A 21,097-nucleotide genomic window follows, 5' to 3' on the forward strand; every position below is an offset into this window, starting at 1 on the left:
AGTAGTGCCAGGTACATGGTTGTGTGGTATGCAGTGGTCCAGACCAGAGCAGATCGCAGGTCCAACCCCCAGCATCTTCAGTTAAAAGGTACCTGATGTGAAAGACCTCTATGCCCCTGGAGAGCTGCTGCATGTACAAATAGACAGTATTGAGTGTGACCTGATAGACTGACTCAGTATAAAGCAGCTTCATATGTTCCAGCCTCTCTTTCGAGGAGGGCTGCCTGGTGAAGGATCTGCTTTGCAGAAGGTCTCACTCAGGTTCAGCCCCGGGGCAGCTCCAGATCTGAGGGGCCAGCTGTAGGTGATGTGGGAGACCGCCCTGCCTGGGTCTTTGGAGAGCAGCTGTCAGAGCAGGCAAGCCTGACCCTGATGGACCAACTGCAGCTTTCCAGGTTTGGCTGATGCTTCCCCTGCGAGGATTGCGCCCCCCCCCCACCCCTCGGCCGCGGCCGTAGCTCCTCTTTGCGTCCAGCGGGCTCCTAACCCTGCCGGAGGTCGCTTGGGGTTGCGGGCGGTGGGGTGGGCTGAGGTGCTCCCCTGTCTGTCGCCGCAGAACGCTTTCCCAGGGCTTGGCAGCCAATGAGCGAGCGGGAGGGGCGGGGCTTGCTGCGGCGCCGGAGCCTGGCGGCCAGAGGGCGGGAGGGCGAGAGAGTATTGTTGCGCGGCGCGGGGGGCCGGGGAGGCGAGCCGTCGTCCTCGCGGCGCGAGTCATCCTGCAGGCGATGCCACCGGCCGGCTCGGCGGGGCCGGGTTGATGGGTCGCGGCGGGCCCGGCCGAGGCTGCGCCGCCCCATGAGCCGCTCGAAGCCCTCCCCGGCCGTATCCCGCTGCGGGAAGATGACCCCCGTGCTGGAGGCGGCGGCCGGGCGCGAGAAATGGAGCCGGGCGAGCGCGGCCAAGAAGGCGGCGTGCCTGCTGGCTGCGGCGTACGGGCTGAAGCTCCTCTGCCCGCGGCTCTGCCGGCGGCTTCGGCAGGCGGGCGGCAAGAGGGACTTGCGGCAGCGGCAGGGCTCCGGCGGCAGGAGCCGGAGGGAGGGGAGCGTCCCCAGGCGGAGCGGCCGCCGTTGCCGCCGCTGCAGTGTCCGGAGCTGGCGGCCGAGCGAGCCTCGCCGGCGGCCAATGCGGAATTTTTCCGGCAGCTGCTGGAACTCCGCAAGATCCTCTTCCCGCAGCTGGCGAGCCGCGACTCGGCCTGGCTGTGCCTCCACTCGGTGGCCCTGGTCTCCCGGACCTTCCTCTCCATCTACGTGGCCGGCCTGGACGGCAAGATCGTCAAGAGCATCGTGGAGAAGAAGCCGCGCAGCTTCGCGCTCCAGCTGATCAAGTGGCTGCTGATCGCCATCCCGGCCACCTTCGTCAATAGCGCCATCCGCTACCTGGAGTGCAAGCTGGCCCTGGCCTTCCGCACCCGCCTGGTGCGCCACGCCTACCGGACCTACTTCGCCGACCAGACCTACTACAAGGTGATCAACATGGACGGGCGCCTGGCCAACCCGGACCAGTCCCTCACCGAGGACATCATGATGTTCTCGCAGTCGGTGGCCCACCTCTACTCCAACCTGACCAAGCCCATACTCGACGTGCTGCTCACCTCCTACACCCTCATCCAGACCGCCAGGTCCCGGGGGGCCAGCCCCATCGGGCCCACCCTCTTGGCCGGCCTGGTGGTCTATGCCACTGCCAAGGTGCTGAAAGCCTGCTCGCCCAAATTTGGCAAGCTGGTGGCCGAGGAGGCCCAAAGGAAGGGTTACCTGCGCTATGTCCACGCACGGATCATCGCCAATGTGGAAGAGATCGCCTTCTACAGAGGGCACAAGGTAAGGGGGGCCAGAAGAGACCCTGGAGGGAACCTCAGGAGAGGACCTTCCAAGGGACTGCTTTGGTAGGAGTGCTCCAGGCCCTCTGGGATACGGGAACTGATGCTCCCTTCCTTCCCCCTTTCCCCAGGAGATGTGACTCCCTCAGACACCCACACCGGTTTACACCAGAGGCTTTGGGGGAAGGGGCTTGGTGGAGGGAGGCACCATCAGAGGGTGCAGAGCAGCTTTCTTTTTCTTCTTCCCGAACCCTTTATCAGGAAACATTTTGGGCAAGGAGGTGGGGAAATGTGTACATTCTGAGGACCCTGTTCTTCATGCTGTTGGGTTTAATCAAAGGGTAGATTTGTGTTCCCAATTTTGGTAGTAGCAAAAGATGTGAGGGTTCTTTTTGGAGTAATTCATCCAGGGGGCTGCAAAGGGCCTAATAACCTCAGATACCCCATTGCCTCATGAAGCATGGCCAGGGTTGCTCACAGCAGATGCCTCCTGCAACTGCATGTTAATTTTCCCATCCCCCTCCTCCCCCCACCAAATCCAGCCCTCTGGGATTTTCTTCTCCCAGCCATCTGGATAGTGAAACCGCAATAAAACTCCAGTTTCTCCCAGTCATAGACTTCCCTTATCCTAAATGTAATATCCTTCCTAGACTCATCTTGCTTCTTCAGGCTGAATTGCTAGCATGGTTTCATTTTCATACATTTCTTCTAGAACTTTATATTTTCCTAAATGTATAGGTTAAAACAGAAGGATTCTCTCACTTCTCTCCCCAGAAAAGAAACAGAGAATCTAGCAGTTGCATATTTGAGCCTGAAGAAAACTTTGCTTGAATATGGACAGCAGCCCCAACCTTTGACATTGCTTTGAATGGCCTGGCAGAGATACTGTCCTTGCAGAGTCTTTAAATAGCCCAGGCTGAAGCGTTGTGCCTTAACAACCGCAGTTACATAAAATGAGTAGTTCATTTTGACGTTGAGGATATTATGTTTTATATGAATTTGAAAGCTGTTTTTATTGAGGAAAGAATTGTTTGCCTTAAAAAATCTTTTTGCCTTGTTCAAATTACATCTTCATTAAAAGCTACTGGATGCAATTCCATTGAGAACTTTCCTGTTGGAAGCATCATTGAAAGGAGTTGTACCAGAGCACATCAGCACTCTTGTACAACTCTTTTCCCATCCCACTGTGGTTTCTGTGGGATGCTTGGCTTTCCTAGAGGCGAGTATCTGTCACTCCAAGTGCTGAAGCTAAGCTACCAGTGACTGCAATATTTCCCACTAATTTGCTGCTAATCAGTGTTTATTTTTATATTTATTTATAAATTACTTTATTTCTACCCTGTCTTTCTCTCCAGTGGGAAACTTAGGTACCTTACATCCATCTCCTCTCCTCCATTTTCTCTTCACAAAAGCCTTGTGAAATAGTTCAGGCTGAGAGAGAGAGTGAGTCGCCTAAGGTCATCTAGCAAGCTTCCATGGCAGAGCAGGGATTTGAACCTGGATGTCAAGTCCTGGATGCAATCACTCTCACAGACACTCTTGTAGCAGGAAGATTTGTTTATTAAGAGGTAGAGAGGTTCCAAGCATAGACGGCTCCTGTGTCGGAACTGGGGCCCAGACGCCAGTTCCGTCAATATACTAAAAGCAAGAAATTCCACAGATGCCAGACAACCAATCACTGCTCCCATTCAGCCTGCCACACACCTGCCCCTGCCCTTGTGACTGGCCCTACACCTGCATGCTAACACATTATCTAGAAGCTCCCCAGACTACAAGATCACACAGAATGATGAGATCATATACTTCCCAAGGTGTTCTCAACACACTCGGAAGGCCCCCTGCATGAGAACTGTTATGAGCTGACACTAACCAAGCAAAGCAAACAGCCAAACACAACCACTCCCCACCCCCCAGTTCCCGGGAGAGATGATAAACAGCAAGGGGAAAGAGCAAGGTTGCGTGCAACATAGGATCTGTATGAGAGTGCATGTGAATCCATAACACAACCAACGGAATAATGAAACAGAACATGAATGTAGGAAATATTTGGCAAGCGAGGTCTGAGCTTGACACTGGGTCACCTGGATCCTGTTTTGACATTCTTACCGCCACTCATTCAGTATTAGTTGCTTGTCATAGATAGAGCACATTAGTTTGTGCCTATGGGGACTGTAGAGTGTGCTGCTCCTAGGGATGTGTCTGTTAAAATTCCCACTCAACCTTGGCACTTACTGGGTGACCATGGTCCAGGCACCGCCTCTTGGCTTAACCTTTCTCATAGACTTACTGCGAGATGGCCCTGTCTATTGTACAGTGCCACAGATGTGATAATAAATACAATATAAACAGGAGTCCAGTGGCACCTTAAAGACAAAAAAACCAACCCTTCATTCCAGCATATGCTTTGAAGCTACTGAACTCCTGTTCATTCTTCCAGCAATAGACTCACAGGGCTACCCTTCTGAAACGTGAGTAAAATATAAGACTTCTGAGGGTTTCACAACCCTCATCTCAGTCACCTTCCAGTATCTCCACAAAGCAGGCCACAAGTCAGGAACTGAAAGCGAGGCATGGTGTCTTGCCCAATGGTCTCTTCCATTTAAGCATGGCATTTTAAAAGTGCATGTGGGTTTCCTGGATCCATGTATGGCATTCTGTCCATTTGGCAGTGCCCAGCTCTGCAGGTTACCGTTGTGAGTGGCATCAGATGTGACACAGAGCAGAAGTGGGAGTGATCCACTCTTTCTCTCACACATGTTTCTGTATCTTGTATGAAACCTTGATATGAGGATAACCATCTCTTCCCACTTTTTGGGAGGAGAGATGTCATTCCCAGACCACCCAAACTGGGTCTGTTGAGTTTATTGGAACTACACAGTATAAACCAGCTGAGACTCCAGGGATGCAATCCTGTATGCTTTTACCTGGGAGCAAATCCCTTTGAAGATAGTGGGACTTACTTCTATGTAGGCATGCATAAGCTTGCATTGTGAGAGACGGTATTAAAAACATTCAGCTATTTTGGGTGGATACAAGCCCTATTGCCAGTCATCTAGTTTTGTTAGGCATTTCTGTTTACATTGCCTGTGTCTCTATATGTATCCTTCTGTGTCAGAATGTACCTTTTCTACCTGTAGGTAGAAATGAACCAACTCCAGAAAAGTTACAAAGCTCTAGCCGATCAAATGAATCTCATTCTCTCCAAGCGTTTATGGTACATCATGCTCGAACAGTTCCTGATGAAATATGTCTGGAGTGGTAGTGGCTTGATTATGGTGGCTGTACCTATCATCACAGCAACGGGATTTGCAGATGGCGGTAATGACATTTATTCAATTTGAAATACTTGTGTGACAGTTTTATTGTGGGAGAAGTAACATAGGTTTGGGTGGAAAAGAAACTCTACAATGTCCAGGGGCTAAAACAGCATGCTTCAGTAGTTCTGCTAGATATAAGCAGAGGATAGTAAAACTGTAAATCAAGACTTATCTAAATAACACATAACCCTCTCCTCCTGCTTGGATCTGGTACTCTGAAACAAATTCCCTTAGGGCCAAACGACACATTGTGATTTTTTTGTAAGTCCAGTTGGGGTTCCCTAGACTCAACTTGCTGTCCTGCAGTCATACCACAGCTGTGGGAAACAGCATTTTTAAAGTCACCAGGAACCCAATTCTGCTCGGAACTGCAGTGTGAGAGAAGGAAGGATTCCACCCTTTCCCTCCATACTCTTTTTCTGAGCTGAAGTGACCCGAGCAGAAAGTTATTTGCATAACTTTGGAGCTGCACAGGATCAGAATACTTGGAAAGTGGTGTGGGGGGTGGGTGGGAAGGCAGGAGCTCCTCATCCTCCCACACTGCAGGCCCAGGCAGAATTGGGCTCCTGAGGACTTTAAAAATGCCTTTTCCTACAGGTGTTGTATGGCTGCACGGAAAGTGAGTCAAGTCCGCAGAACCCCAACCCAACTTGCCAAAAAAATCAAGTGTAGTTCGGCTCTTATAAGTCTCTGGAACCATGAAAGGTGTTTAAGGTACATTCCAACTCCAATTCTTTATTACTAAGCCCCACTAAAAGCCAGTGGGACACTAGCTTGTGCAGCTGCATGTATAGCTTTCAAAACTAAATTGTGTTGCTTTTTAATATATAGAAAATGGCCCTGATTTCAAAGGGCTTCAACAGTGAAGTCCTAAGCAGAGTTATGCCCTTGTAAGTCTGCTGAAGCCAGTGTGGGTAGACAGCAAACCTAAGCAGGTTTATTCAGAATCCTACTCAGATCTATTCCATAGGGCTTACTTTCATGACAGTGTTCTTAGGATTGCACTGCTTTTCTGTGGTAGACTAAAAGAAATGTGGTTGGGGGATTCCCAGCATAAAACAATCTTAGAAAAGGTTTATTTTTAATTAATTTTTAAATCAAGGTTTTAAAGAAAAATTACATTAAAAAGGAAGACAACTTTGTTTTAAACACCACAAGAGTAAAGATTCCTGTGGAGGGAAATTGCCCTGAGAAAATCTTTTTATACCAACAGTAACAAGATCTAAATTTAAGTTTGAGATTCACTTTCTTTATGTCCAAAGATAATGAATGTGAAGCACCTTGTATAGTTTATACAACCTGACTCTGAGGTTTCCTAGGCTATACAATGAGTTTCTGACTGAGCCAGACTTTATCCAGGCTCAGCCATCTCTATCAGGGCATCCTAAGCAAAGTTAAACCCTTGGAAGCCATTGACTTTGAAAGGTATAACTTGGCACCATAATCATGCTTAGAAGATGTATCTCAGGAAGTTCTTAAACTATCTCACATTGTTATAAAGGTAAAGGTTCCCTTGCTCGAAAGCCAGTTGAGTCCGACTCTAGGGTTGCGGTGCTCATCTCCATTTCAAAGCCAAAGAGCCAGCGCTGTCCGAAGACGATTTCGTGGTCATGTGGCCGGTAGGACTAAATTGTGTTGCTTTTTAATATATAGAAAATGGCCCTGATTTCAAAGGGCTTCAACAGTGAAGTCTTAAGCAGAGTTGTAAGTCTGCTGAAGCCAGTGTGGGTAGACAGCAAACCTAAGCAGGTTTACTCAGAATCCTACTCAGATCTATTCCATAGGCTTCAGTTAAGGGCTGCCCGGTTCACGAGCCCCAGAACGAACCGGGCTTTTATGGTCTCTGCCCATCCCATATATAAAATATGGACTAGAACAACCCCAAAATAATAGAAGCAATTTTGTTTCTTAAAGAAGCAGATACTTAGTCTACCACAGAGGTCTTGTGAGAGTGCATTGTAAGATCTCAGTGGCCATTTGGGGGGTTGCTAGGCAACCTGCAGTCAGCATTGCTGAGGATTCCAAACCTCAATTGGTGTCAACATGAGGAAGCTGAGGAGAGAGACACACTTAAACATAGAAAGAATAGGAAGAAGAAAATGTGAAACTGGAGAGGAGGAGGAAAAGCTAAAAAGGGAAAACTAAAGACATGGGGGTGGATGAGTAATGGGTAGCAGAAGCTGCCAGGAGGAGAAACAGAAAAGATAAGTTGGTGGGTGGGCAGAAGAGAAGGAAAGGGGAGAGGTTATGGGCACTACTAGGGAGAGAAGTAGGGAAATGACACTCCCCTCTTTCAAGTTTTCAAAGGTTCCCCACTTGTAAGGTTCGATGTGGTGTCCAAAGTAGGATTACTATATGCAGTTGTCAGATATATAAACATGAATCAGATATATAAACATTCTGTAAGTACACAACTAGTTATGACAATGACAGACTGGTATTTTTCAAATGTAGACTAGGATGAGGAGAGATTATAGTAACCAACGTATATGTGACGGGGGGTGCTGACCCTTGCCTCTGAGTGTCTCCCTGCAATCCCCCCTCCCCAGCCATTTTTCTTCTAGCCAGGCTTACTTTCAGTCTTCGAGTCCTGATAGGTAGAGATGCATTTGGGAGAGAGGTTGCATGAGTGGGAAGCAGCAGATGAAGGAAGAATTCAGCACCCATTATCTTGGCCACTTTGTTGCTTGAAATAGCTTCCACCCACCCTTACATTTTGATGCAACCCAAGTTTGAGCATACAGGTCTGCCACTGTCTCATCTCTTCTTCCCACTTTACTGATCAACTCATGCGATCTCACATCACATTCAAGCAGAGAGCTAGTATAAGACAGAGGAAAGAGCTCTAAATGACTCAGTGTTTGAGCCATGCTTTGCTTCAAAGTACAGCAATCAAATTTTGAGTATGCGTAAGAAAAAGACTAGTCGGACAAATCTTCCTGAGTATTTTATTATTCTTTACATGTCCTCCTTCACAACAAGGCTTTCTGAGCCGTTTGCAATCAAATGTAATAAAGTACCACCAACAGTTCTTTTCTTTGAAAAGCAGCAAGGATAAAGAATGGAATACGAAAGACCCGAACTAGAACAACTGGAGTGTGATAGGCCACTGAGCCCCTTGATTGTTGTACCTGGGGTTCAGCAGACCCATGGGAACAGCACTGGGAACAAACTGGGATTCTGTGATGAGGGGGGAGATCAGCTGAAATCTCTTCCCCCTTGTCCAAAGATGTGCATTTTGTTAAGTCCCATGAGTTCCTAGGGAAACAATCTGAATGACTGAAAGATCTTTATGGATGCTACCCAGCATGGCAATCTTTGTGCACTGTGTGTTTTGTTTATGTCCCTAGCCTGGTATGTCAGAGAGGGAGACTAAAATGGGATGAATCTCAACCTGCTGATGCCAATTAATCTGTACAGGCTTCTGAAAACATGATGGGTTGGATCCAGCACAGTGTTTCCACAGGCACAAGGACTTCTGCCCAAGGAGCAAGACTTTTGCAGCTCCTCCTTCCTGGAGCACCCCAAAAGGCCCCCTAAATCCTGTGTCTGGGGGTCCCCTCTCTACAGGAGCAGATTTTAGGGGACATTTTGGGCTGCCATGGGAAGGGAGGAGCTGTGAAATTTGCACTCCATGGGCAGAAGTCCTTGTGCTTGCATAATAGTATCTTTTCTCCAGGATTAAAACAGGAGGTGGGCCAGCTGCGTTATGTGCGTGGGGAACTCCATACTAATTTACTTAAGCAGAGAAGTAGGCAAAGTAGGTAAGAGTATGGGCAAGAAGGAACATCGAAGTGTAAGAAATGCTTACCCCATGGTATATTCTTATTAACTTCCAATGAAACACTTTTGGACATTGCTCAGAACTGTGACCCTGATCCATGCATAGCAAATGTGTAGCCTAACCACAGAGCTCATCTGAGCTCTGTAGCACTGGGTGGAAGCATACAGCCCCACCCATAGCCTCTAATTTGTACATGGTTACCTATGTGCAACCAAAGCCATTTTGGGGTAGCTGTGTGTTGGATCCTTCTAACAGTTCTTTGATGGAAGATCTTTTGTTGGTAGAAGCCTCCTTGCGTGGAAGGAAAACACCTCAGAGCTGGTGTAGTATAGTGGTTAAGAGCAGTGGACTCTAATCTAGAGAGCCTGGTTTGACACCCCACTCCTCCACATGCAGCCTGTTGGGTGACCTTGGGCTTCTCACAGTTCTCTCGGAACTCTTTCAGCTCCACCTACCTCATAGGGTGTCTGTTGTGGGGAGAGGAAGGCAAAGGCAATTGTAAGCCACTGTGAGACTCCTTAGGGTAGAAAAAAGCAGGGTATAAATACCTACTCTACTTCTTCAATTCGTGGATCAGAATTGTAGGATCCAGCCTTATGGGTGTACAAGTGTTGGTTTGCATAATTGGTAATGGTAAGGCCTTTTCTAGACCTTTTCAAGTAACATTCATCTTCTTTTATTTTGCTTTAAAAACCATACTCTAAAGGCATGAATAGCAGAGACTGGCTGGCTCCATAAAGAACTATACAATATCAGATTCTGTGAGATTTTTGTCAGTGCAATACATAGTATGCAGGAGAGACTTTAGGATGAAGGAAAATGAATGTTGTGTATGAAAAGGTACTTGTAGATGTTTTTCTCATGCTTACCTTAATACTTGTAGCTGCTTTGCTTAGTTCTTTGCTTATAAGAATTAGTGTGGGATTTTTCCCCCTGCCAGTGCATCAGGGTCCCCTTTCATCTGATCCCGAAGAAAAGTTATTTTCAGGTTTACTGCCTGCAAATACATCGGCAGAAGGTTGTGTCTTCAACATATGTGCTGTGAGAAAGAAAGCTTTTATTTAATTGTCCTAATTAAAAGAAAACAAATAAGCTAACCTGGTGGCAAAGCGAAATGGTTCCCTATATGGCAGTTTTCTTTTCCTAAACATGACTTATTACATTTCCAAATTGTAAAAGAGGCATAGTTTTTAGGGAACATTGGGGACATTTTTAATAGCTGGTGTAAATAAATCAGTGGAAGTTAAAAGGTTTGCCATAGGGGACTGGTTAGTGCTGTAATGATGATCAGACCGACTGAAGGTATAAAGTCAATGAGTTGGATCCACTCAGTTTTCCCAGGGGTAAAGAAGGGAGGAAGCGGCACCATCTGACCCTCCAAAAAGGCTATACTGAGTCTCCTGAAGCCTACATGGACAAAAGCCATGTGGGATGGGGGACTGTTGTAAGGAGGGGAATTGGGGCAAGACTGAGTGAAAAAGCTGGCTTGATCCAGACCAGTATATTGTACAGATTGCAAAGGGATCAGAAAGATGGTAGGTTCAGAAAGGTGGGAATTTAAAGCAGCCCAGGGACAACTCAAGCTGAATAGCCCCTGTGGCGTTAAAAGCCAGTGCTTAGGGGCCACTCAGCTTAGAGGAAGCTATGGTGCTAGAGTGAGTGTTTGATGCCCATTGCCTCTTCCCATACTGCCAGCAAGCAATGGCAGTGGAGGAAGAGGAGGAGGAGGCAGCTGCTGAGCCTCCAGCAATCACTGATGCTTCTGAAGGAAGCCAAGTGGTGTTGACAGGTCTGCTGGGGCTTGGCTTGGCTTGCTCCTGGCTGCCAGTCGCCCTCCAGGACAGCACCCACCAGGATCTGTCCCTGCAAGTTAAATGGGCAGTTTGCTGCCCAATGCTTGTAACCAGTGTTTGTGTTTACTGTTCTTTCAGATGGTGGAATTAATTCCTACTCTTCCCCCTTGTATGGATGTTAGGGTTGCTTGAACAGGGCTTGTGTCTGGAAGGACTGCTGAAAGGGAGAATTTGGATAGCTGCTCCTTTTGCCTCGGTAGGAGGAGCATTCCCTGTCAAAGGTCTTCTGACTGCTACGCCTACAGAAGCCTTCCAGTTAGGATTTGGAAAGTCTGTTTAAGAGGTTTTGAACTGATTTTATGACATGGATTTTGCTACTTCCTTATGAGGAAAATTTATTTCATGGTGTTAGGACATTCTCAAGATACCATTTGTTCCAATTATTTCTCTCTTGTTTCTAGAATTAGAAGATGGCCAGAAGCAAGCAATGGTCAGTGAACGAACAGAAACCTTTACCACTTCCCGAAATTTACTGGCCTCTGGTGCGGATGCCATTGAGCGGATTATGTCATCTTACAAAGAGGTACAGGGTTGATTTCTTTGTGATGATGGAAAGAATTTAACAACAGAAATTTTAAAATAATGTAGGATATTATTTGTGTTTTGTAGGTAGGTAGATAGACAGACAAAGACAGACAGTCAGACAGACAGTCAGACAGACAGTCAGACAGACAGTCAGACAGACAGTCAGACAGACAGACAGACAGACAGACAGACAGACAGACAGACAGACAGACAGATAGATAGACAGACATACTAAATTGTATGCTGAGAGTACCATTTTGAGCAGAGAAAGCAAGGTTCATGGCAGGTTTCAAAGATTCAGAATTAGATGGCAAAAATCAACATACTGAAAGAACTATGACAGGTTTTTGTGTGTCATAATAACCATAGATTTAGGTGTTTCTGAGATCTAATCACATGTAGAATAAAGACATTTTCAAACATCATGTTTATGGCACTGTGACCACACATGTGGAACAAATATACTGTCCACAATCCTCATGCTATGTGCAGTCATCCTTTTTCATTGAAAGGGGAAAACATGTTAATTTTCCATCTCAGGACAAGTGCGGTACACTTGTTCTGAAGCTGGAATATAGCCATGGTGCGCCTTTCAGAAGAAACAGTGATAGCACATATTGGAAATCACATGTATTTGTCCCATATGTGTGGTCAAACAGAATGACTGAACAGGACTTAAAATATGGCAAGAGCTGCCACCTAAATCTTCCTATGCATATTGCTTAGACTAAATATAGTTGGTGAATTGTGTAGGTGTTTCTGGGGAGGAAAAAATCAAGAATCGGACCAGTTACTGCTAAATGTCAGTAACATTTCAGTGTTAGCTTGATGTGGAGCCTACAAACCCCAAAGGTGTTTGTGGTATTTCCCAAGTAGTTTTAAATTTCTCACTCCCAGATCATCACTTTTGTTGTTCGGTCGCACAGTCGAGTCCGACTCTTTGCGACCCCATGGACCAGATCACGCCAGGCCTTCTGGTCTTCCGCCGTCCTCTGAAGTTAGCTCAACTTCATGTTCGTTGCATCGATGACACTGTCCAACCATCTCATCCTTTGCCGTCCCCGTCTTCTTTGACCTTCAATCTTTCCCAGCATCAGGGTCTTCTCCAGTGCTCCCTTTTCATTTGGTGGCCAAAGTATTTGAGCTTCAGTTTCATTATCTGGCCTTCCAGGGAACAGTCAGGGTTGATTTCGTTTAGGATTGACTGATTTGATCTTCTTGCAGTCCAGGGGACTCTCAAGAGTCTTCTTCAGCACCGTAGTTCAAAATAATCTATTCTTCGGCGCTCGGCCTTCCTTATAGTCCAACTCTCGCAGCCATACATGACTACTGGGAATACCATTGCTTTGACCATGCGGACTTTTGTTGGCAGGGTGATGTCTCTACTTTTTATCATGCTGTTTAGGTTCACCATCGCTTTCCTCCCAAGGTCATCACTCCTGGATTATAAAAAGTGTGTCCATATTATTAGTACTGGTTATTATTTATTCATAACGAACATAATGGTATCTTATGTAATACTATGTGTACACAAATTGGATTGCAAAACATTTTTACCTTTTCTGAAGTAGCAACTTTCTGGCCAGTCCAAACCACCCAACTCATGTGCATCTAACAGAATTGTTATTTGAAGCAGGGTTACTTTAGGTAAAAGGCAGGTGGAACCCTTGGTCTAAATTTTAAATGGAGACATTTAAAGGAAATGTCAGCATCTCAAGCTAACTCTAGCCCTGATTTAAAAAGGTATTTCTGTATAACTGTACCAAAATCCAGACCATACCAAACAAAGATATTTATTTATTTTATAAAAACAGTTATATCCCACTTTTCCTCGTGGTTCAGAGTAGCTTATGATAGTACTTTAAAACATTTTCAGTTTAAAAGCATAAATAAAATAACAATCCCCAAATCTCTCCCCCCAAAAAAGATTCAGATTCCCTCAAAAGCCCTGGCAAACAGGCACAAAAAGATCTCAAGTTTGGGGGGGGGGGATCTCTCTCACCTCTTTAGGGAGCCCATTACACAGAGCCAAAGCCATGATGGAAAAGGCCCAGGCCACCCTAAGCAGTGGGATAGTCAACAGATGGCTACTTGATGACAGTAGTTGGTGCATAGGGACGTATGGAGACGGTCCTTCATTAATGTGCATCCCAAGTCGTGAAGGGCTTTAAAGGTCAAACCCAGCACCTTGAATTGAACTTGGAAACAGACTGGCATCCAGTGTAGCTATTTCAAAATGGGCAACATATGTTCCTGATGGCTAGCCTCTGACAGTAGTTGGGCTGCTGCATTCTAGACCAACTATAGTTTCTGGGTTGTCTTCGAGGGCCTCCTCACATAGACTGCATTGCAGTAAACCATCCATGAGATTATAGAAGCATGGATAAGTGTGGCCAGATCAGCTGAATCTAGGAAATGAGAGAGTTGGCAAATCAGATATAGCTGATAGAAGGACCCCGTGGCCACCATGCCAGCCTGCTTTTCAAACAGCAAAGCAGGGTCCATGAGTACCCCCAAGCTCTTAACCTGCTCTGAAAAAGCCAATGACGCTCCATCTAGGACAAGTGGATTCTGTCCCTCTAGAATATCAAGCCTTCACAACCAGCATTACCTCTGTCTTGTCTGGATTCATCTTCCCCGCCAGGATCTTCTGTATCCTATATTAGCTCAATTCTCAGAAATTCCTGACAGTTTTAAGGTTCCGTTTTTGCTTGATGATTAAGATACGGAAATAACCGAAATAGTAGCAAGGTTTCTTCTTAGTGCTATGGCTATACGTTCTGATAAGTAACCATTGGTTTTTCTGCTTTCATGCTGTTTTTCTGCGCCGTAGCTCCAATTTTACCCTATATGGATTTGTATTTTCTGATCTATATTTAATCTGATCTCCTATTGTATGTATATACGTATGCCAATAAAGGCTTGTCAAAGTAAGGATTCATCTTCAGTTTGTTCTGCCTTAGCCACCTGATGACAGCCTTAAAGCACTAGTTCAGAACCAGGAAAGATGTATCTGGAGGCTTGGATAATGAACTGTAGAGCTCGGTAGCATCTGCATATTGATGGCACTCAACCCCAAAGCTCCAGTCTATCTCATTTAGTGGCCTCATATATGAATTAAAGAGCATGGGTGGGAGACTAGAACCCTGTGGCATTCCACAAGATTAATTCCACTCAGTTGATTCTGTACCTCCAGTGGTGAGTCTTTGTTTCTGGTCAGACAGAAAGGGCTGAAACCACCAAACAGCTGTGCCCTCCATACCAACTCCATCTTCAAGCTGGTGGATAAGAATGGAGTGGTCAACTTTATCAAAGGCCGCTGAGAGATCCAACAGTATCAACAGGGAGGATTGTCCACCAGTGTAACAAAGGTACCAATCCCAGGCGTGAAACCAGATTGAAATGGGTCAAGGATGGATGTGTCATCCAGGAAGCCACCAGGAGACTGGCCTTCAATTGGCCACATCATCCCTAGCCAATGAAGGTTTTTTGAACTGAGGTCTAATAACTGCCTCCTTCAATGGCCTTGGGAAAGCCCCCCCCCCGACTCAGGAACGGCTCCAATATTTTTCCCCAGCAAGATTTTAAAAGCCAGGATGGGCAGGGGTCCAGAGCACTGGTGGTGGCCCTCACACTCCTAAGGACCCTGTCAGCATCCACAGGCAGGATCAGTCTGAAACTATCAATAACAAAAGGCACTGGAACTGCACTCAACTTGGCCTCCAAGTTGGAATGGGTGAGAGAGATTTCGTCAGCAAAGAACCTTGCAAAAAAAAATCACAGCTGGGGGCCAAATTTTCATTGCCAGCAGGGTCAGAATTAGGAGTTATCAAGTTACAAACTATTTAAACAACTGAGCTGGAAGAGATTCTGCTGACGCAATGGTGGCAGAGAAGAAAGTCGATTTTACTGCCATTACTGCCTCCTCACATTCAAACATAAATTTGGAAGGATAGAAGGAAGGCGAGAGAGTGCATCAGCACTGGAATGTGTATTCCGAGAAGAGCATTACGCTCAAGAAGTAAGAATCTCCTGGTGGTCCCTGGCCTGAGACATCCGGCTATCCTCAACTAGGGGCATGGCTTTTTCAGTCCTGGCCCCTACCTAGTGGAACTGTCTGCCCGAGAACAACTGAGCCCTGCAGGATTTGTTGCCTTTCCACAGGGGTTGTAAGGCAGAGATGTTCCCCCAGGCTTTTGGCTGAGGACAGTGATGGCACAATTATGTGATTTGGCACCTTCATAATCCTCTTACCCTTTATGTTCCCCCCTCCCACCGTTTACATCTTTTACATGTTTCTTCTGGGAGGTCTGTGATCTGCTAAACCAGAAATTCTGACTGCTAGTCATCTTGGAACTCATAATTTTTTACTAAGGACTACTGCTTTCTTTTGTTGGTTTTAATTTTTTTAATTTATATATATATATTGTATGTCTCTGTTGTCAGCTGCCCTGAGCCCTGCTCGCAGGGGAGGGTGGCCTAGAAATTAAATAAATAAATAAATAAATAAAATGCATTTAGAGTTTTAGGCCCTTGAGTTTTATGGCTGAGGCTCCTGAGCCATCAAGTAATAAACTTCCAGAACTCCTTAGCAGGGTCAGGCTTCAGATTCTGCATCCTACAGCTGCAATGTGACATGTAACATTTCTCTTTGATTCACGATTTTGACCCTGGTAATTCAGAATGAATCAGAACATTCTACATGCAGAAATGCCGTGTACACATTAGAGCTCTGGAGTCAGGGTAAAAAGGTAAAGGTAAAGGTTCCCTTGCTCGAAAGCCAGTCAAATCCGACTCTAGGGTTGCGGTGCTCATCTCCCGAAGACGTTTCCATGGTCATGTGGCCGGCATGACTAAACACCAAGGCGCATGGAACGCTGTTACCTTCCCACTGAAGTGGTACCTATTTATCTACTTGCAATTTCTTGCTTTCGAACTGCTAGGTTGGCAGGAACTGGAACTAGAGATGGGAGCTCACTCCGTCATGTGGTACACTCGGGTCTCGAACTGCTGAACTACCGACCTTCCACAGCCTGCAGTTCAGCGTCTTAACCACTTGAACCACCGCAGCTCCGGAGTCAGGGTAGTAAACTGTATTATGACCTTCTCTGTAGATTTAAATAAGCTAGGACTTTGGCACAAGTTTTAAATAAGCTAGGACTTTGGCACAAGGTATACAAGGAGGTTGATTGGGGGGAGACCCTAGTACCTACCCCCACACTGTTGGGGGGGGGGGAAGCACTTTTGGAAAAGCACTTCAGCTCTTGTACATGGGCTAGATCTGCAGTACTGTGCCTTAATTTTAGAATGGCACCCCTTTGTTGGATTGTAACCATTCATGGGGAAGACTATTAGTATCCATCTGTTGTACTGGTGAACAGCATTAAATACTTAGACTTAGTGGGACAACATACTTCAACAGCATGCAAACGCAATATGATTAAAAGTATTGGAATATGTCATGCATTTCCCCACTGCATCTCAGTGTATGCACTAAAATAATGGAATTCAAAAGACCATTTTTTCAGTCAATCAAAAATTAAGTTTCAAAAACACGTGCACTGGAGAATTATAATATAGCCACAGACTAGATATCTGCTGAATATCAGAATTTACCAGATATGCAAAAATAGTGATTGCTCTAATGTTTTTTTTTTTTAATTTCTCGTGTTCAAGTGTTCTTGTGGTCAGATTCTCTTATAAAGAACAAATGGACTTCTTTTTGCTGTGAAGGGGAGGCAAACAGTTAATAGCATAGCAAAATTTTGGCTGTGTGTAAATGTTACACAACAGATAGTTAAACCATTTCCTCTGTATGTTCATGGTACAAATAATATTTATCTTTCCATGCTTTCTGACAGGTCCAGATGTTTTGACCTACTTTCTTTCTGCTAGCAGATGGCACACTATAGTTTTGAGGAGAAGCCACCACTTGTTGGTTGATAGTTGCCAGCTATCAGAACTGGTTTTTCCCCATCCCCTTTCTTTACATGCTTGGGTGTGACTTCCGATGTAATTTGAGGACAGTTGCCACCTGTAGGGGAAGGTAACTGTGAAGAATGAGAGTTATGGAACAGTCATATAGAAAATGGTATAAAGCCAGAGATCCCTGTGCTTGCAGACTCTTCCCCCCTTTCATTAAAGCCAGTTCCACAGCAATGTCTTTTAACATGGTCCAGTGACATCGGTTTTGTGGAAAAGTGGATGTGTGCAATTGAGGAAGCTAGGCATTTTGCCATTTTAGAGCTGAACTTGGCCATTTAAAAATGCCCTGTGGGCATGTAGCATGGTGGCACTTGAAAAGGTGTGGGGAGTGGACAAGATTGCCTAGTCCTGCCACACTGTGCAACCACATGGCATTTTTAAATGGCCATGTCCAACTCTAAAATGAGTCAGCGTCCACTGACCAGACCCATGGATGCTGTAAAGTCTAGTTTGACCCTAACAGTTTGCCGCAAGTGTTTGCAGGCACACATACTTGCAGATGAAGAGCAGGCAGAGTTTTACAAGATGTGAATGATGGGGAACATTGAGGAGAATCTTAACACAGCCGCCACAAAAGTTTCCAGCCAGCGGCATAATACCTTCCTTCCTTATAAACAGACCAAAACAAACATTATCATGTTAGGAGGGAATATGTCCCAAAACTGCTAATCTGGAATGAAGGGTAATAGATATTAAACACCTCCTGTGAATCAAAGCCCCTAGTTATTGACATGTGTTCTGACGCTGTCCTTTAATCAAATGTTACATCTCAATGCAACCTTAGGAAAGCATGTATGTTTCTGTGACAGGCAAGCAGCAGCACTGCATCAGTCGAGGGTTGCGTTGAGTATCAGTCACCAGCTGCTAGTTGATCTTGAGCTGGCATGGAAAATGAAAAGAGAGAAGCAGAGCAGACCGCTTACCTTTTTCTCTGAAGTGATCTAAGGCTTCGTTGTCACTTGTGAGATGAGCGCACTGTTTGCTGCAGAGGCAGGGCAAACAGGCCAACATATTTGAACTGAACTGAGTGACCCACGCACCCTTTAAGGTCAGTTTAAGTTCATTTAAATCAACACCACCAAGTCAATTTAAGTGAAAGTTTCCCAGACTACCTAGTTAAATTTAGCTGTTTTAAGAACTGCTAAGAGATGACCTCATTACATTTCTTACAACTACTAGTAGGTGACCTTTGTAGTTCCATCACTGTCCGGTGGAAGAAAATTTGCATACATATCAAAACTGGCTTCTGGCATTTCAGGAAAGCACATGAAAATGTGTGCTTGTGTGTGTATAAAAATATGCAGTCCAGTAATTTATCTCCGCTATAATTTGTCATCTGGCAGGTCACCGAGTTAGCTGGCTACACAGCTCGGGTATACAACATGTTTTTGGTCTTTGATGAAGTGAAGAGAGGCATTTACAAAAGGACAGCTGTGTCTCAAGAAAGTGGCAATACGAAGAGTGAGAAAACAGAACGACATATTGATGGCCCCTTAGAAATCAAGGGTAATGAATTCTACGTTTGTTTGTTTTTTTAGGTTCTTTGTTTCTGATGTGTCACATAATTTTGAACCTCCATATCCAGTAGCAGTTCAGTTCTGAATACCAGAAGGCAACATCCAGGGGAGTCCTTGGCCTTTATGCCCTGTTTATTGGCCATCCAGGGCAACTGGTTGGCCTCTGTGTGAAACAGGATGCTGGATTTCATGTACCACTGATCCAGCCTGTCGTAGGACCTTACTTGGAATCACTGGGGCAGCTATATAAACAAAAAGTTATTTGTACACTTAATCTATTCCCACTGCCAGGTACAGGAAGTCTAGGGCTCTTCAGCTACCTGTACCCAAGTTTTTGCCATTATAAATTGTCTTCTGTAGAGGCTGTGGTATTATCTGCACATTCAGATAAATTGCTTAGTTTCTATAGCACGTTGGTTTACACCATAGGCCAGAGATTGCACTTCTTGACAAAATTAGCATGTCAGGGAGAATGTTTAAAGCTTAGTCTTCTCCTTGACATCCTGGTTTTCTTTGTGAAGATATTTTTTTAGGTGACAAAGCGTGCAGATTTGCGTTCCTCTGCCTGTGGTGTGGAAATGTGTTGTAGTAGTTAGCGTGTCAAGCTTGGATCTGAGAGTCTCAGGTACGAACCCCTGCTCTGCCGTGGAAGCTTGCTGGGTGATCTTGGGCCAGTCAGGCACATGTAGCCTCATCTACTTGACAGAATTGTTGTAAGGATAAAATAGAGAAGGGGAGAATGTTGTGAGCCACTTTGGGTCCCCACTGGGGAGAAAGGCAGGGATAGATTAAGTAAACAAAAAGGGTACAGTGCGTACGTTTTGGCAGGTACCTTCTGACAAATGCAATCTTTATTCCTGATTTTTTAAATCAACCCCCCCCCACACTTTAAAACGTCACACGTGATCTGAAATATTTCACGTTCATTTAAAAAATTGCTTTGGAAAATGCTGCCTCCCTTCACATCAGAGGATGTTGCCAAAGGAGATAGGAGGACCTTATTAAACTCTGATCCAAAGCCTTCATTGTGTCTTCAACAAGCATGAGTACTTCGTAAGCAGTTGCTGTAATGTCCCTTTTTAGCAGTATGTAGGTAGTGCCCTCAGTATGCATCCCCCAAAGGTCAGCTAAATGCTTGTGTGATTCAGTGTACTACAATGCAGTCCAGGTAAAGGCTTTTGCCTCACAAGGAACTGTTGGTGCTCCATCTGCTGGGACTAAAAAGAATTAACTGTGCAATGTACTTTATGCTGCTTAGTTCCCTCTAATACCATGTTATCTATCTCTAATGCTAAAGGCAGCAAAGCCAAGGAGTTTGTGAAGTCTTTTAAAGGCCCCCAGGAGGGGGGGGGACTATTAGGGTTCACATTGACACCTTCTGGATCATATGCACTTCAGAATGGCTGTAGTTACAAGGAAAACCTTGTTCTCTATTTTCTGTAACTGTGCGGTGAGGTGACCACTTGGAAATCCAGAAAAATAACCATTGCTCAGTTTGCAAGCTGACCAGAGAATACAGATAACCAGCTCTTGAGATTCCTAGAGATGCCAGCTCAGTAGATTTTCCAGTGGTCACCATGTGGTAGATGTTTGTCGGTATCTGATCTCCTTGAGGTGTTAATGATGGCTTGATGGATATGGATATGTTACGTTCTGTTTATAAAAGGCTGTTGATGGCTGCAGTAGAACATAATACCATAGAGAGGAAAGGAGTGCTCCTCCTCTGCTTCCTTAAGGGCAAAACTGTCTCCCCCCCCCCGGGCCTAGGGACGCCAGGTTAGCGGCAACTAGGACCAGGGTGTTCTCCCTGGCGGTGCCAACACTGTGGTACCCTCATGAGATTAGAGCTCTACAGGACCTCCAGCAGTTCCGTAGAGCCGTTAAAACAGAGCTGTTTCGCCAGGCGTTCCGATAAGAACTGATTACGCCGGTGGTGTCGCACTAGCACTTTATCACAGGATGTATTAGCTGGGATTTTATGGAACTGTATTTTATATTTTGTAATCATTGGTTTTAACCGAACGTTGGTTTTAAATTGCTTGTAGGCCGCCCTGAGCCGCTTCGGCGGGAGGGCGGGGTAGAAATTTAATAAATAAATAAATAAATAAATAAATAAAACAGACGTACTGGAGATCACATTGCATGTGATGGCATGAATGCTGGACAGGGGCTGTGGCTCAGTAGCAGTTCAATCCCTGGCATTTCCAGCTAAAAGGACCAGGTAGTCGGTGGTGTGAAAGACCTCAGATGGCGATCCTGGAGAGCTGCTGCCACTCTGAATAGATAGTGCACCTAGT

At 45.6% G+C, this 21,097-nt stretch overlaps 1 protein-coding gene across 2 annotated transcripts in view; it reads left to right on the forward strand.

The window, feature by feature from the left end:
* Positions 1 to 655: 655 nt before the first annotated feature.
* LOC107112555 (ATP-binding cassette sub-family D member 2-like) overlaps positions 656 to 21,097 on the forward strand; it is a 46,450-nt gene continuing 26,008 nt past the window's right edge. Inside the window, exons 1-5 of one of the 2 annotated variants that reach the window (XM_015413710.1) lie at positions 656 to 1,044; positions 1,083 to 1,820; positions 4,957 to 5,137; positions 11,175 to 11,296; positions 18,627 to 18,789. In XM_015413710.1, coding sequence (XP_015269196.1) covers positions 796 to 1,044; positions 1,083 to 1,820; positions 4,957 to 5,137; positions 11,175 to 11,296; positions 18,627 to 18,789 — 1,453 coding nt within the window. In that variant the 5' untranslated portion in view covers positions 656 to 795. Of the gene's footprint in view, positions 1,821 to 4,956; positions 5,138 to 11,174; positions 11,297 to 18,626; positions 18,790 to 21,097 lie in introns of both variants that reach the window. The other variant, XM_015413711.1, reaches the window with a different exon arrangement.

The sequence above is a fragment of the Gekko japonicus genome, unplaced genomic scaffold (genome assembly GCF_001447785.1).
Source record: "Gekko japonicus isolate JY-2015 unplaced genomic scaffold, Gekko_japonicus_V1.1 scaffold572, whole genome shotgun sequence".
Taxonomy (NCBI): Eukaryota; Metazoa; Chordata; class Lepidosauria; order Squamata; family Gekkonidae; genus Gekko; species Gekko japonicus.